Consider the following 15,180-nt stretch of genomic DNA (forward strand, 5'->3'; position numbering starts at 1 on the left):
CTCCCGGGAGGGATGGACCCACCTCACCTTCCTGCAAGGCGAGGGTCTTTGCCGGAGGGGGGATGGAGCAGCAGCAGGAGGAGCGGGGGTAGAGGAGACAGCGCTGATCCAACCAGGGAGCACAGCCTGGCCCTCCGTCCCCTCCTGCACCCGCGCCTACCTTGGCTGAGGGTGCCCCCGCTTGCAGGCTCTGCTCCCCGTGACCCACCGGAGCTGCGGGGACACAGAGAGGCTATGGGGGCTGTCAGCATCCTGATCCTGGGCTGGCTGCTGCAGCTGCTGCTGCAGGCGGTGCCCTGGGCTGCAGGTGAGCGCCGGGACTTGGCGGGGGTGGCAATGACAGCATGGCTTGGGCGCCAGGTGCCCTGGGACAGGGTCAGCCTGGGGCAGCGCCGGAGCCAGGGGGCCCGGGGAAGTGATGGGGTGCGGGGGCAGCGGCAGCACCCCAGGGCAGGTAGTGGAGCTCTGGCAGGGACCCGTCCCCAAGCTGGCAGCTGCCCCCCACCCTGCCCGTACCCCCCAGGTGCCCGGCCCTGCAGCCCCAAGTACTTTGGCAGTGACTCCATGGTGTGCGTCTGCAACGCCACGTACTGCGACACGCTGGACCCCGTGGTCCTGCCGGCCCCGGGCACCTACGTCAAGTACGAGAGCAGCAAGGCTGGCAAGCGGCTGGAGCGCAGCGAGGGGAGCTTCCAGCATGACCCCGAGACCCCAGGTACCCGCTGCGGCCGGGTGGGGGGGCAGGTGCCACTGCGGGACCCCCGGGCACTGTGAGCTGAGCCGCGGTCTCCCTCGCAGGCCTGCTGCTGACGCTCAATGTCTCCTCGCTGTACCAGCACGTGAAGGGCTTCGGTGGGTCCCTCTCTGACGCTGCTGCCCTCAATATCCTGGCGCTGTCGCCACCGGCCCAGGACAACTTGCTGCGCTCCTACTTCTCCAAGAGTGGTGAGCACTGTGGGCACCAGCAGCATGGGGCGGCTCGTGGGGTCCCTAATCCAGCTGTGCCCACCCCTGCTGCAGGGACACCCATCACCTGGGTATCTGCTCCGGTGCTGCTTGATGCCTTTCATGCTCCACAGGGATTGAGTACAACCTCGTCCGGCTCCCCATGGCTTGCAGCGACTTCTCTGTGCGTCCCTACAGCTATGATGATGTGCCCCATGACTACGAGCTGAAGCACTTCAGGCTGGCAGAGGAGGACGTGAAGATGAAGGTGGGAGGCTGAAGCCACTGCCATCAGCACCTTGTCCCCTCTCACACCAGAGCTCCTGTGCATGCCAGGACCCCCGCAACCAGGTGTTGCCGAGTCCCACACATCGTGGCAGGCTGCGTGGGGCCAGCCCATGGGAGCTGGCACCTCCTCCAGGGCACGTCCTGGCACATCCCGGCTGGCACTGGCAGGGCACGGAGCCAGGGCACTGTGCCATGGGGTGGTGCTGGCAGCCTGCTGCTCCCGGCAGAGGTCCCTTGAGTGCCCTTCCTCCCACCTTGGGCTGTGTGGTTTCAGGGGGCTGCAGCTGGAGCTGAGCCGGTCCCTCTGCCCCCTCCTGCAGATCCCCCTCCTGCACCGAGCCTCGGCCATGAGCAGGCGGCCGCTGTCACTGTATGCCAGCCCCTGGACCTCCCCGGCCTGGATGAAGAGTAACGGGGACGTCCGCGGGAAGGGCACGCTGAAGGGGCAGGCGGGGGACAAGTACCACAAGACCTGGGCCAACTACTTCGTCAAGTACCGTCCCTGGGGCTGGGCTGGACCACAGAGGGCTGGGGGCTTGGGCTGGGCAGGGGTGACTGACTCTGCCCCCCCTTCCCTGCACCCAGGTTCCTGGACGAATACGCCAAACATAATGTGACCTTCTGGGCGGTGACAGCACAGAATGAGCCCCTTGCAGCGCTCCTCACCCCTCCCCAGTTCCCCACCATCGCCTTCACCGCCCTGCAGCAGCGGGACTTTGTCATCCATGACCTGGGCCCTGCGCTGGCCCGCAGCCCCCACCCCACCCGGCTTATCATCCTGGACGACCAGCGCATCCACCTCCCACACTGGGCCAAAGCGGTGAGGAGCAAAGCCCTGAAGCCCATCACTGTGCCCGGCTCCTCTCCCTACACCTCGTATCCCACCCACGCCTTGGGTTTTAGCTGCACACGAAGCCAGCAGCCGCTCCCAGCCCTAGACAGAGCAGGAGGCATACCGGGTCTGCTGGCGGGGATGCCGGAGCCGGCTAATTCGGTAGCAGCCGCTTCCGCGTGTGCCTGGCGAAAGCAGGGATGGGAGGTGGCATCCGTGGCACGGGTTCCTGCACGCAGAGCTGCTGGCGGCACACCAGCACCTTCTCCAGGCAGAGCTTTGGCTGATGTGGTTTACCCTTTGCAATGCTGGAGAGCTGCTGGTAGGAATTAATTTAAAGGGAAAGGAAAGAAAAGAAACGGTGTTCCTGCCCCCACCTCGACTGAGGCTGGTGCTGTGGGGGGCGAAGCACGTCCCTCCCTCGCCCCGAACGCAGCGCCCAGCGAGCAGGCGGGGCTGTGGTGCGAGACCACCCCAGGAGGGGGATGTGGAGGGAGGATGAGGCAGCAGCAGGAGCCATGTGGGGAGCGAGGAGCCCACCCTCAGCCACAGCGCTGTACCCATCAGGGTGCTGGAGCCATGCTGGGGCGCTGCTCGTGGCTTGGGGAGCAGGTGCGGGAGCCTGCGGTGCCCACAGGAGGGGACAAGAGGGGAGGCAAGTGGCCCTGGGAGACCCCACTGGTGTGTGGGGTCTGTGTGTGCGTCCCCACAGGGCTCAGGGCACTGGTGGCCCTGGTGCGAGGTGTCTCCTCTGCTCCCCCAGATCCTGGGCAACGCCACTGGTGCCCGCTATGTGGCTGGCGTGGGGGTTCACTGGTACCTGGATAGCATCGTCCCAGCCAGCTGCAGCCTGGATGCCACTCACAAGCTCTTCCCTGACCATTTTCTCCTTTACACGGAGGCCTGCAGTGGCTTCCTCACCCTCCGCTCCTCTGTGTCCTTGGGCTGCTGGGAGCGAGGGGACCACTACAGCCACAGCATCCTGACGGTACGGCCCCCCGACACTGCCCACCCGGGGCTGGGGGCCTGGCTCAGCCCCACTCAGCCCCTTCCCTGCCTGCCCAGGTCCTGAACCACTTTGTGGCCGGCTGGACCGATTGGAACCTGGCGCTGGACCTGGAGGGGGGCCCCAACTGGGTCAAGAACTACGTGGACAGTCCTGTCATCGTGGACAGCAGCAAGGACGTCTTCTACAAGCAGCCCATGTTCTACCACCTGGGGCACTTCAGGTGGGTTGGGGCTGGGGGGCTCGGGTGCTGCCACCAGCCTGAGACCAGGGGCGTGACCCCTCTCCTGCTCCTCTCCCCCCAGCAAGTTCATCCCCGAGGGCTCGCGGCGCGTGGGGCTGCACAGCAGCCGCCGATGCCTCCTGTGTCAGCTGGAGCACGTGGCCGCCCTGCGTCCTGATGGGACCCTCGTCCTGGTGGTCCTGAACAGGTCAATGGGGCAGCCCAGGTGGGGGGATGTGGGCGGATGCTTGGCCCTGGCCCTGCCGACCTGCTCAGCTCCTGTTCCCCTCCAGGTTTGGCTTAGACGTGCCGTTTGGGATCCGGGACCCCGCCGTTGGTTTCATTAACACTGTGGCTCCGGCCAACTCCATCCAGACCTACCTGTGGCGCCAGCATTGATGGGCAGGGCAGGGCTGGGCGTCCCCAGGGCTCAGCTTCCCCCACCCTTTCCAGCATCCTTCAGTGGGGGAAGTGGGTGGTGACACCCTGCTGGGGGTACGGGAGGAACCAGGGGTCCTGCCCCCGTGCAAGGGGCTGCGTGCGCTCCCAGCGCTGGGGTCTCGCCCGGGCTGCTGCTGCTTCCCAGCCTCCCCCCTCCCTCCCTGGCACCCCCTGAAAGCCCCCTGAAAGCTCCTGCTGTGCCGTCTCCCGGACCACGCTTCCACACGTGGCTTCCTTGAAACATTCGCGTGTGTCTCGGGCGCCAAGTAAAGCTGTGACGTGCTCCCTCCGGTATGCGCCATCCCCGTCAGTGTTTCCTCTACGCTCTCGGAAATTGCTCGGTTTTCCTCAGAGAGGCGGCGAAGGGCGAGGGGTGCCCCGGAGGGCTCCAGCCCCGCGGCCCACATGTGGCTGCCTTGTTTATCGCTGCAGCTGGAGCCTCAGCCGCTCGCCAGCTCTTGATTCGTTTCATATGTGCCGTTGGTTTTCCCCAAACTACTTTTTTTTTAATTTTTCTTTCCATTTTTGTTATTTTTTTTTAATCAAAATGTCCTGTTGCACCAGGGCAGCTGCTGTAGAAAAGGCCGAGTAAATTACATCGATGTCCCCGTCCACCAAACCTCACAGACAAATTAAGCTGATCCCATCTCTTCCAGGGCTCACAGTGCTGGCAGCATCCAGCCACCCTCTGCCGGTGTGGCCTCCGGACAGAGTCCCCTCTATTCTGCCGTGGCTGACACCGAGCTGGCAGCCCGCAATTACCTGGCCATCCTGTTTGCTCTCTTTAAATACCAGTTACAGTATTTGCTTGCTCCAGCCTTCGGGAAAGTTACCAGCATCTTTGAAGTCTTGGAATGAGAAAGCCAGAGCGCTCCTTGGCAAACTCCCCTCGTGTGTGAGCTGCAGAGTTGCTGATGTTGGGGAAAAAAGTTTTTACCAAAAAAAAAGAGGTTTAACAGCTGTTTCCTTGGAGTGCAGCATAAAGGTGGCACCGGGCTCCATCTCAGCCCTGTTCCCAGAGCACAAGTGGCAGCTCGGAACACCAGAGCTCCGCGGGGCAGGGGAGGTGCACACAGAGCCCACAGCCCCAGATGTTCAGCAGCGCCGAGGGATGCATGTGCAAGGACATGCATCAGCACAGCCCCTCTGGGTGGGCTCCGTGCTCCCTGGCCATCTGGAAACACATCTGCCAGGGCTGGTACCTTCCCTTGGAGCGGAGAAGCGGACAGAGAAAAGGAGGGATGCAACATCCCTGGCAGTGGGGGTGGGGGGCCGGGGTGGGGGACTGGAGGAGTCACCCCCATTGTCCCCACTGGGGGGTCCTTGCTCTGGCCACAGCAGGAGGAGTGGTCCCTGGGTGAGGGGCTGCCTCCCTGGCCACCCACACAAGTGGCATCGGGGGGACACCGGGGCCAGGCTGGGCAGATGCCGCCTCTCCCATGGCTCTGCCCCACTCCTGTTTCTCCTGACGGGCAGGTGCTTGCAATTAGGAAGGATCCCAAATTAGAAGGTGCAGAGCCCAGACTTGTTTTGCAGATGATAAACTGCGGCAGCCTGTTCCACCCAGCCCAGCTGCCAGCGTGGGGCTCAGGCGTGGGGCTCACAGCCCCACGGCAGGAGTGAGCGGGGTCCCAGTGGGCAGCACTGCAGCCCCCCACTGTGCCCATCGCCTCCTCAGCTGGGTGGCGAGGAATGGGCTGCAGTCACCCCTGCCGTGCCCAGCTGCTCGTGGCATCGCCCGCAGCCCTGGCAGCCTCTGCCCGGGCTCTGCCTCTGCCTCTGCCCTGGCAGCCTCTGCCAGGAAAGTTGCTGGTGCAGCCACAAGTGGGGCAGGGGTCGCAGCTGCGACACCAGCTGCAGGCAGCTCTGGCCCATGCCTGCGGCGAGCTGAACTGCTGCCAGCTGGGACTCAAGGCCAAGTGGCCACGGGACCCCAGCAGGGACACCTTGGTGGGCACGGCCAACCCTACCCCTGCCCGAGGGTGCCCTGGGGAGACCAGGCTGCTTTCACGGGGCTCTTCTCAAGGGGAGCACTGCACTGTGGCTGGGCAGAGGGGGCCGCAGGGGTCCTGTCTGGGGTGATGGAGGCACTTGGGGGACTGGTGAGCATCCCCCTGCAGCTTGCCTCTGGCCACTGGGACAGGTTTCAGGAGAGTTTTGCAAATGTTGCGGTGAGTACAGAAAGCTCTCATTGGAGCGAGGTTGCAAAACCTTCCTCAGGCTCCTCTTCAGCTGCACAGTCCCATGAGCTGTCCTCTCCTGGACTCACCTTTCCTGCTCCACCAGACACCGTCACCTCCTACCACGCACCCCAGAAAGCAGGTCCTGCCGCCCCGCTGCCCTGCACCCAGCAAGACACGGCAGGAGGGTTTTTCGGCAGCGGGTGAGTACCCTGGGTCCTGAGCAGCTTCACCAGCTGGAGGGTGGAGATGGGCCCAGCCAGCAGGACCATGCTGAGGCCATGCCCACGGTGCTGGGCATCATCCCCGCACAGGGAGTGGGAGGTGATATGTGCGAGACAGCCCACCTGGCCCTGGTCCCTGTCCTGTACGGTGTCGGGGAGCAGCGAGCTGGCACTGTCCAACCCTCACCTCCCCCTGCCTGGGGGCAGCAGCCTGGCATTGTGGTCCCGAGGCACTGGGGGGGGGTCCTCCCATGCCCTCGTCAAGGAGCTCCTTGCTCAGCATCACAGAAGGGACAGGGCAGGGTGGGAGCAGGGAAGTGCGGGACCCCTCTGCCCAGGGGGCTCCAGCCCCAAACCACTCTGGCTGGGTAAGCCCCCACTGCCATGCTCGTGGGGTCAGGAGTGTGGAGCTGTTTGCTCCCAGCCACGGCTCGGGAGGCACCAGGGACCTGTGGAGCGGCACAGCACAGCTGTGGGATGAGCAAGGAGGGGGTAGGAGTGGGAGGGAGGTGATGGGAGTGAACCGAGCTGCTGGGTACAGTGGCGTGGGCGGCTGGGAGTGCCAGGCTGGTGGCCGTGGGGCAGCACGTGCCCGGGGAGCTGCACCCCCAGCCAGCACGCGGCCTGAGCTGTCCGTGGGCACCGGCAGCATGGGAGGGAAGGCAAGCGCTGGGCTGGGGCTGTGGGGAGCAGGCAGGGCAGCGGGGGCTCAGCCCTGGCTGGGAGGGTCCTGCTGCTCCCCGAGGCTCCCGTGCAGGGGGATGCTGGGGCTGTCCCTGCCCTGGGTCTGTGGCCTGGTGTGGGGCTGAGACAGGGTGAGAGGAGCTGGTTGCTGACAACCACGGCCCCGCTCCCAGCCCTGGTGCTTGCCGTCGGCGTCCGTCCGAGCCGTGCTGCAGCGGAGGTGCCATGGGGCCTGGGTGTGCCAGCGTCCTGGGCTGGCTCCTGCTGGCGCAGGCAGCATCGCGGGTAGCAGGTAAGTGCTGGCACCAAGTCCTCGAGCAGAGGGGGCTGCAGAGGTCAGCGGTTCGGGATGGCAAAGCCAGGGGTTCGGTGTCGGTGGTGGGTCGAAGCGGTGAGCTGGGTTCCTGCTGCAACCCTGGGTGCCTGCCCGGTCCCTCCTCCTGCTGCAGGCGGCCGCCCCTGCGATGCCAAGGACTTCGGCCACGGCTCGCTGGTGTGCGCCTGCAGCGCCACGTACTGCGACACGCTGGACCCCGTGGTCCTGCCGGCCCCGGGCACCTACGTCAAGTACGAGAGCAGCAAGGCTGGCAAGCGGCTGGAGCGCAGCGAGGGAAGCTTCCAGCACAACACCAAGACCCCAGGTACCCGCTGCAGCTGAGCACCTGCCTGCACACCAGGGAGCAGGGTCTGTCCCCGTGTGGCGGCTGCGATGTCGTTTGTCCCCTGCAGATTTCCATCTCACCCTGGACACGGCGCAGCGATACCAGAAGGTGAAGGGCTTTGGCGGTTCTGTCACAGACTCGGCTGCCATCAACATCCAGTCCCTGTCCAAGGATGCCCAGAACCACCTGCTCCGCTCCTATTTCTCCGAGGAAGGTGAGCCTGGGGCAGGGCGATGCTGCTGGCTGGTGGGGCCGGTCTGTCCAGCCTCCCCTGCTGCTGAGATCTGGCTACTGAGACTTGTGCCAAGGGGCTGGGAGGCTGCTGGAAGCCGTGGGGCTGTACCCCCAAATACACCCCAGGGACACCCATCACCACCCACCCTGTCCCCAGGCATTGAGTACAACCTCGTGCGCGTCCCCATGGCCAGCACTGACTTCTCCATCCGCCTGTACACCTATGCTGATGCGGAGGGCGACTTTGAGCTGAAGCACTTCAACCTGACGGAGGAGGACACACGGATGAAGGTGAGTCCCACGGGATGAGCCCGAGGCACCAGGGCTGCAGCCGGGCTAGCACGGGTTGGGCTGGGGACGGGAACCACCTTCCTGCTGATGGGGAAGGAGAGGACTCATCCTGCTGCTGGCGATGCCGATGCTTGGGTAGACCCAGAGAGCTTGCTACCATCCTGATTCCCCCCAGATCCCCATCCTTCGGGCAGCCCAGGCGGTGGCCAAGCGGCCACTGTCGCTGTATGCCAGCCCCTGGACCTCTCCAGTCTGGATGAAGACAAACGGCGCGATGACGGGGAGGGGGACGCTGAAGGGCAGCCCCGGGGACAAGTACCACCAGGCCTGGGCCAAGTACTTCATCCGGTGAGGAGCTGCGGGAGCGCGGTGTGGCGCCAGGGTCACCATGCCCAGGGCCGGGGCTGGTGGTGCCACAACGGGGCCATTGACCATCTGCCCCCGCACCCAGGTTCCTGGATGAATACGCCAAGTACAACCTGACCTTCTGGGCAGTGACGGCAGGGAATGAGCCCACGGCCGGTGAGATCATCTTCTACCCCTTCCAGTGCCTGGGCTTCTCCCCTGAACACCAGCGGGACTTCATCGCACAGGACCTGGGCCCTGCGCTGGCCAACAGCTCCCACCGCAACGTCCAGCTCATCATCCTGGATGACCAGAGGGTGATGCTGCCCTACTGGGCCCAGGTGGTGAGTCCCCACGGCGGCTCTCCCAGCCCCACTGCGGCTCCCCCCAGCCCTGGGCACTGGTGACTCCTTTCTCCTGCCAGGTTCTCAAAGACCCCGTGGCTGCCAGCTACATCAGCGGCATCGGCATCCACTGGTACCTGGACTTCCTGGCACCCATCGACCTCACGCTCTCCATCACCCACCACCTCTTCCCGGATTATTTCCTCCTCTCCACGGAGGCCTCCACTGGCTCCTACTTCTGGGAGCCCAGGGTGGTGCTGGGCGGCTGGGACCGCGGCAGCAAGTACAGCCACAGCATCCTGACGGTAGGGCTGGGCAGGGGCCGCTGACACGCTGGCCACCCCTGTACCCACCCGCAGCTCAGCGGCATCCCCTGCCCCCCAGAACCTCAACAACTACGTGACGGGCTGGACCGATTGGAACCTGGCGCTGGACCTGGAGGGGGGCCCCAACTGGAGCAAGAACTACGTGGACAGCCCCATCATCGTGGACAGCAGCAAGGATGTCTTCTACAAGCAGCCCATGTTCTACCACCTGGGGCACTTCAGGTGGGTTGGGGCCGGGGGTGGCCGGCAACAGGCTGTCGGCTCCTGCTGCAGTCCTGGGCATGTCCAGGCTCATTCCCTGCTTGTCCCGCAGCAAGTTCATCCCCGAGGGCTCACAGCGTGTGGGGCTGGCTGTCTCCAAGAAGTGCCGCCGGTGTGACCTGGAGCACTCAGCTTTCCTGCGCCCGGATGGCGCCATCGTCCTGGTGGTCCTGAACCGGTGAGTGGCTCAGCCCTGTGCCCCAGCTCAGAGGCCCGCTGCCCCCCCTGACCCGCAGCCCCTCCTGCATTCCCCACAGCTCCCCCGTGGACGTGTCCTTCGGCGTCTCCGACCCACGGGTGGGCTTCATCGAGGCCACAGCTCCCAGCGACTCCATCCAGACGTTCCTGTGGAGGCAGCCAGCCTAGCGCAGCCGTGGCCGGCACCGGGAGCATGGTGCTGGTGCAGGGCTCGGGCACGGCCCCGTGACACCCCAGGGACCTGTTTGATCGGTGGGCTGCGATGCCTGCTCTTTTCTAGATGTTTTCATAAAATAAACAGTTTTCTACAGCCTCGCCTGCGGCCCCTCTGCCCTCCTTCGTGCCCACTCAGCGGGCAGGGCCACACCAGGAGCCAGAGGAGGCAGGCTGTGGGGCAGTGGTACCTGCTGAGCCCCATGGGGTCCCATCCTGCCTGTGCCCAGGATCTGTGCTGCAGGGAGGCAGGGGGCTGGTACCCGAGGGGCGGCAGCTCCCCCCGCCCCGCTCACTGCAGCAGCCCCCCCGCAGGGCAGGGGCCAGAATCTAGCAGGGACCGGGGCCGGCAGCAGCCAGGACCCGCAGCCGGGATTTAGCGCAGGGCCGTGGTGTCAGCAGCCGCGGCTTCTCCCCGGCCGGAGCAGGCGGCCACGTGCTGCGGTTTCTCCTGCCGGAGCAGCCATCAGCCCCCCCCAGCTAATGGGAACCGGGAGCATCGGGCACATACTTCCCGAGTGACGTTATGGGGGAGCGGGCACGGGGGGGGGTGGGGGGGCTGCACTGAGTCATCCCCCTCCCAGTGGGGGCCAGCGTGGGGGAGGCTCTGTAGCCGGCCCCAGCCCAGCACCGTGGCTCCGCTCCCAGCACAACACGAGGGCCCCCTGACCATCACACGCACACAGGGGGCACGGGGGGCGGAGGGGGGACGCACCCAGGGATTTCAGCCTGAGGACACTGGACACAGCCAGCCCCGAGGGTGCCCGCAGCAGCAGTGTCAGGATGCCGGTGGCAGCAGCAGCCAGCGGCCGAACAAGCGAGGGCTGTGTGTCGCCGGCAGCCGTCGCGCAGGCGAGCCTGGCCAGGCGCCGCTTTTCCATTTGCGCGCTCATAAACCAGCAGCGGCCAGAGGAAACCGCGGCGGCGCAGCCAGCTCCCAGGGTGTCCCAGGGAGCACCGTGGTGCAGCTGGGGCACATGGGCCCCCAGCATCTGCCTCGGCCCCTGGTCCCGCTCTGCAGCCCATGTGCCCTCGGCCGTCACCGTGAAGCCACGCTGACCGCGCAGTGCGCTTTTGGCAGTGCCAGCTGCAAGGAACTCCCCATCGCTAGCAGGCACGGAGGAACGCAAACAGCTGTCAGCGCTGGAGGGATTCCTGCTGCAGCCATGGCCGCTCGCCACCCTGCCTGTGCCGCTGCGGGAGCTGGGCTCCAGGCATCCCTCCAGCACGGGGAGTGCTCGTGTCCTCTGTGCCCTCCTGTGCTGGGGACATGTCCTCTGCAGCTGGCCAGGGACCATCCCCGGCCATGCCATGGCTCTCGGGGAAGCCGGGCTGGCAGCAGCATGGTGGCAGGGGGACCAGCCCCACAGAACCTGCTCCTGCTCTGCCTGGCAGCTGGAGGGCAGGGATGCCAAGGCTCAGCCCCACAGCTGCTGGAAAAAGGATGGGGGATGCTGGCGAGACACGCACAGATGCTTTAAGGAACCTAAAAATCTGCAAGTGTCCCCTTGGCCTCACCCCCAGGGAGCCCCGAGGCTGGGGATGAGGGGCAGAGCTGCAGGAAGGACGCAGGGTGTGGTGCCAGGGCAGAGCAGGACAGGCAACAGGGCGGCACACCAGTGCCCACTGCAGTCCTCCAGCCCGTGTAACTGGGGAAACTGGGAAGGGCCCTGAGCTTGCTGGCAGGACGAGAGCGCACTGGCAGAGAGAGAGACGTTTATTGGCGTGGCAGACGCGCTCCCCGTGGAGAGGACTGTGATTCCCAGCGGGATGCAGAGCGGAGCACCCACAGGGAGCGATGCTGCCAGGCTCCTGGCATAAAAAAAAGTCAGTTCCAGGGACCATAGGAGGAATAGTTGCATAGCTCTTCCTCACTCCTCCTCCTCCTCTTCCTCCTCCTCCAGGGCGATGGGCTGGCGGCCAGCCGGCCCCGCACCACCACGCTGGATGGAGACGATGCCACTCAGGAAGGCATAGCCCAGCATGGCTGCCAGCCCCACCAGCACTGACAGCAGCTGGTTGCGCCGTTTGTGGGGGTCCTCCTCCACCTCGCTGCCGTTGGTGCCTGCAGCCCGTGGGGCGCTGGCTGGGGGCTCACCTGGGGGGGCAGAGCCAGGGTGTGCAGGGGGGACAGGTCACCCTAAGCGTGCGGGGCAAGGCAGGGGAACACATCTCACCTCCGTCCCAGGGGAAGTACAGACTGAGGATGGAGGTACAGTAGTTGCACAGGTTCTGCAGGGACTTCAGGTGCTGCTGCAGTTTCCCATTGGGCAGCTTCGCCTTCAGGAGCGGCGCCAGGCGGCTGAAGACAAAGGCGTCGAGGGAGGCCGGCCTGGGGCACAGAGACCTGCGACTGGGTCACGGTCCCTCCCGCCTCCTCCCACCATCCCCACCCAAAGCCACCCAGATGCATCATCCACCCCCAGCCCCCTGTGCCCCAGGGGATGGCAAGTGGCTACCCCTCCTTGGGGGGGCTCTCTGCCTCCAGCCCCTGACAGGGGGAGCAGGATGATCCCAGCCCAGAGGAGCTCTGCCGGCTCCAGGAGACAGGGAAGAGATTCCAGGGCTGGTGGCACCTCCTGCAGCCTTAATTCCTGCCACCCACATAGCTCCATGCTGCATGGACAGCCCTGTCCCCTGCGAGCCTGTTCCACCCCAAAGTGACGTGCATGGGCTGCAGCTTCCCTGCAAACCAGGGGGTCTCAGTCCTGCCTGGGTGCAGGGGACTCGCAGACCCCAGAGCACCTTCTCCCTACGGCCACCTACGAGTCTCCAAAGAAAAACTTCTGGGAGCCGAGGCGCTGGGACAGGAGTGTCAGGCATTCCCGAGCGTCCCGGTAGAGCTGGAGAAGAAGGACAGGGGGTTGTCACCCACCCAGCCACGTGGCAGACTGCCATGGTGTGAAGGGGAGTGGGAAGGGGGTGCTCAGCCAGGAAGAACCCCGGACTCCAATTAAGATTTCGGCCTCACGTGAGCCCCCATGGGCACCTGCCAAGGACCTGCCGTGCCCAGACCACATCCCCTCACCTCCTTCTCCAGCTTCTCCTCATCTTCCATGTAGCCATCTCCCCACATGAGCTGCAACCGCTCCAGGTGCTGCTTGTGCATGCAGTTGGGCAGGAAGAAGTTCAGGGGGAAGGGAATGTTTTCCGCGTACCATTTCCGTGTGTGCTCCACGTAGTTCTTTGCGTCCACCCAAAAAATGTGGATCTGCACAGAGAACAATCCGTACCCAGGCCACGGCGCCAGCGCAGCCTCTTGCTGTGGCAGGTGCCCAGCACAGGGCTGGCTGCCCCAGAGGTCACGAGGGGCTGGGGGAGCCTCAGGATCAAGGCAAGACCCCAGCCCTGGCTGCACAACCCACCACTGCCACACAAGACCCTCAGCACCCTGATCCCTGCTGGTGATGCTCCAGGCCACCGGGATTTTGCTGCCTGCAACGTCCTTTGGCTCTCCGGGCAGGTGGGTGCACACCCGAGCTCACCGGCACAGCTCTGGGGAGCGGGTCCCATTCTCGGTGAGACCACCTTGCCTACGTGCCCCCCCGAGATATTTCCGCAGGGAGACTCACCAGCACTGGCAGCAGTTTCTCCTCGAGGAGGGACACGAAGGCCAGCGTGTCTGCACCCTGCGTAGCTGAGAGGTCGTAGTCGGCATTGTACTTCTGCAGAGCAAGCGCAACGGGTGTGATCCGGCAGGGAAGCGGCAAATCCCACCTGCGCCTCTTCTTCCCTCTCCTTCCCAGGGGGGCTCCAGTGCCCTCCAGCCCCAACCTGGGACAGGGGATGCCCCTCACCCACCCCCACCCCCCTTACCTGTTTCCTGAGGTGAGTTATTATCTGCTGCGTTTTGGAGATGGTGCCCTCATCCCGCGTCCTCAGCGCAGGCAGGCGCCCTAAGGGCAGGGAGAGGGGCGGCTGCAGGCAGCGGTGCCCGCGATGCCACCCTGCCACGGGCGAGGGGTGCGGGGGGCTCCACCGGGGAGGGGGCGCGAGGCAGAGGTACACGTGGGGGGGGTGGGGGGTGCATAAGGTGGGGCAGGGGGGCACGGCAATGCGCGGGGTGCGGGTGAGAGGATGAAAGCTGTGTGTGACGGGACACGGAGTGCGCGAGGATGAGGGGGGTGCAACAGGGTGAGGGGGCGCGCAGTGGGGCTGGGGGTGCAGTGGGGCTGGGGGTGCCATGCGATGGGTGGGTGCCGTGTGGCAGTGGGGGCATGGGACAAGGAGAAGCGATGGCGTGGGGAGACACAATGGGGCAGGGGGTGCGCTGGGGTAGGGGGTGCCGTGCAGCGGGCAGGTGCAATGGGGGGGGGGGGGTGCCATAGGACAGAGGGGGTGCCATGCGGCTGGGGGGGTGCAGTGGGGCGGGGGGGACAATGGGGCGGGGGGGTGCCGTGGGGCGGGGGGGTGCCGTGGGGCTGCCGGTGCCCTGTGGCGGGGCGCGCCGGTGCCGGCCCTTACCGGAGGGGCTGCGCCAGGGGCTGCTGACCCGGTGCACCTTCAGCGGCGCCCCCGTGAACCGCGCGTAGGTCTGCGGGAGAGCAGAGAGGGAGGTGGGGGTCGCCCGGCGGGACCCCCCGGCCCGGCCCGGCCCCGCCGCCGCCCCCGGCCCCGCCGCCGCTCACCAGCACGGCCAGGCAGTCGGGGTCCACCGAGGGCAGCCCCCAGCCCCCCGCCCAGCAGAACAGCTCCATGGGCGCCGCCATCTTCCCGCCCGACCCGGAACCACACGGGGCGGCCCCGCCCCCGCCCCCCCGCGGCCCCGCCCGCCCCCCCGCAGCACCGGGCGCACCGGCCCCGTGCCCGAGCGAGCAGAGCCCGGGCGGGGGTGGCTGCGCTCGCCGCGGCCCTGCGGCCGAGACCTGCCCTGCACCCCGGCTCTGCACCCCGCCCGCATCCTCGCCCCCGCAGCCCCGGATCTCCATCCCCGGTCCCGCACCCCCGGACCCGCACCACGCTCTGGATCTTCCATCCGCATCCCCGTTCCCGCACCCTCGGCCCGCATCCTCACCTCCGCATCCCCGGTCCCACATGCCCGGGTTTCCATCCCTGTCTCCACATCCCTGGTCCTGCATCTCTGCCTCCGCAGCACCGGCCCTGCAGCCGCCGATCACCATCCCCGTCCCTGCATCCCTGGTCCCACATCTCCACCTAGGCACCCTCGTTTCTGCATCCCTGGTCCCGCATCCTTGCCTCCGCATCCCTGGTCCCACATGCCCGGCTTCCCATCCCAGTCCCTGCATCCCCGGTCCCACATCTCCACCTCCGCACCCCTGGCCCCGCATCCCCGGTCCCGCATCCTCACCCCCGCATCCCAAGTCCCGCATGCCCGGCTTCCTATCCCGGTCCACGCATCCCGGGTTCCACATCTCCACCCCCGCATCCCCGGTCCCACATCCCGGTTTTGCAGCCTCGGCTCCCCATCCCCGGCCCCACACCCCCACCCCGCAATGCCACCCCCGCATTCCCAGCTCCCCATC

General features: G+C 66.2%; 3 protein-coding genes across 3 annotated transcripts; 2 read left to right on the forward strand and 1 right to left on the reverse strand.

Annotated features, from left to right (window-relative positions):
* The first annotated feature begins 234 nt into the window (after positions 1–234).
* LOC130141568 (lysosomal acid glucosylceramidase-like) lies at positions 235–3,693 on the forward strand. The gene is made up of 10 exons (XM_056322591.1): positions 235–307; positions 524–715; positions 799–945; positions 1,080–1,213; positions 1,554–1,726; positions 1,819–2,053; positions 2,829–3,053; positions 3,131–3,294; positions 3,377–3,502; positions 3,588–3,693. Exons 1-10 carry the CDS (start codon positions 235–237, stop codon positions 3,691–3,693), a joined length of 1,575 nt encoding a protein of 524 aa, XP_056178566.1.
* A 2,123-nt stretch (positions 3,694–5,816) lies between these two features.
* On the forward strand, positions 5,817–9,652 carry LOC130141569 (lysosomal acid glucosylceramidase-like). The gene is given in 13 exon segments (XM_056322592.1): positions 5,817–5,841; positions 5,844–5,908; positions 5,910–6,118; positions 6,997–7,115; positions 7,273–7,464; positions 7,553–7,699; positions 7,877–8,010; positions 8,186–8,358; positions 8,462–8,699; positions 8,780–9,004; positions 9,084–9,247; positions 9,339–9,464; positions 9,544–9,652. Coding segments are annotated over 13 exon segments (1,926 nt in total).
* Positions 9,653–11,396: 1,744 nt separating this feature from the next.
* On the reverse strand, positions 11,397–14,432 carry MTX1 (metaxin 1). The gene is made up of 8 exons (XM_056322602.1): positions 14,326–14,432; positions 14,162–14,231; positions 13,514–13,593; positions 13,270–13,362; positions 12,726–12,908; positions 12,464–12,540; positions 11,875–12,029; positions 11,397–11,795 (listed from the first exon to the last, which is right to left on the reverse strand). The coding sequence occupies exons 1-8, from the start codon at positions 14,404–14,406 to the stop codon at positions 11,569–11,571; spliced, it is 966 nt and encodes a 321-aa protein (XP_056178577.1). The 5' UTR covers positions 14,407–14,432; the 3' UTR covers positions 11,397–11,568.
* Between the last annotated feature and the right edge of the window lie 748 nt (positions 14,433–15,180).

The sequence above is a fragment of the Falco biarmicus genome, chromosome 19 (genome assembly GCF_023638135.1).
Source record: "Falco biarmicus isolate bFalBia1 chromosome 19, bFalBia1.pri, whole genome shotgun sequence".
Taxonomy (NCBI): Eukaryota; Metazoa; Chordata; class Aves; order Falconiformes; family Falconidae; genus Falco; species Falco biarmicus.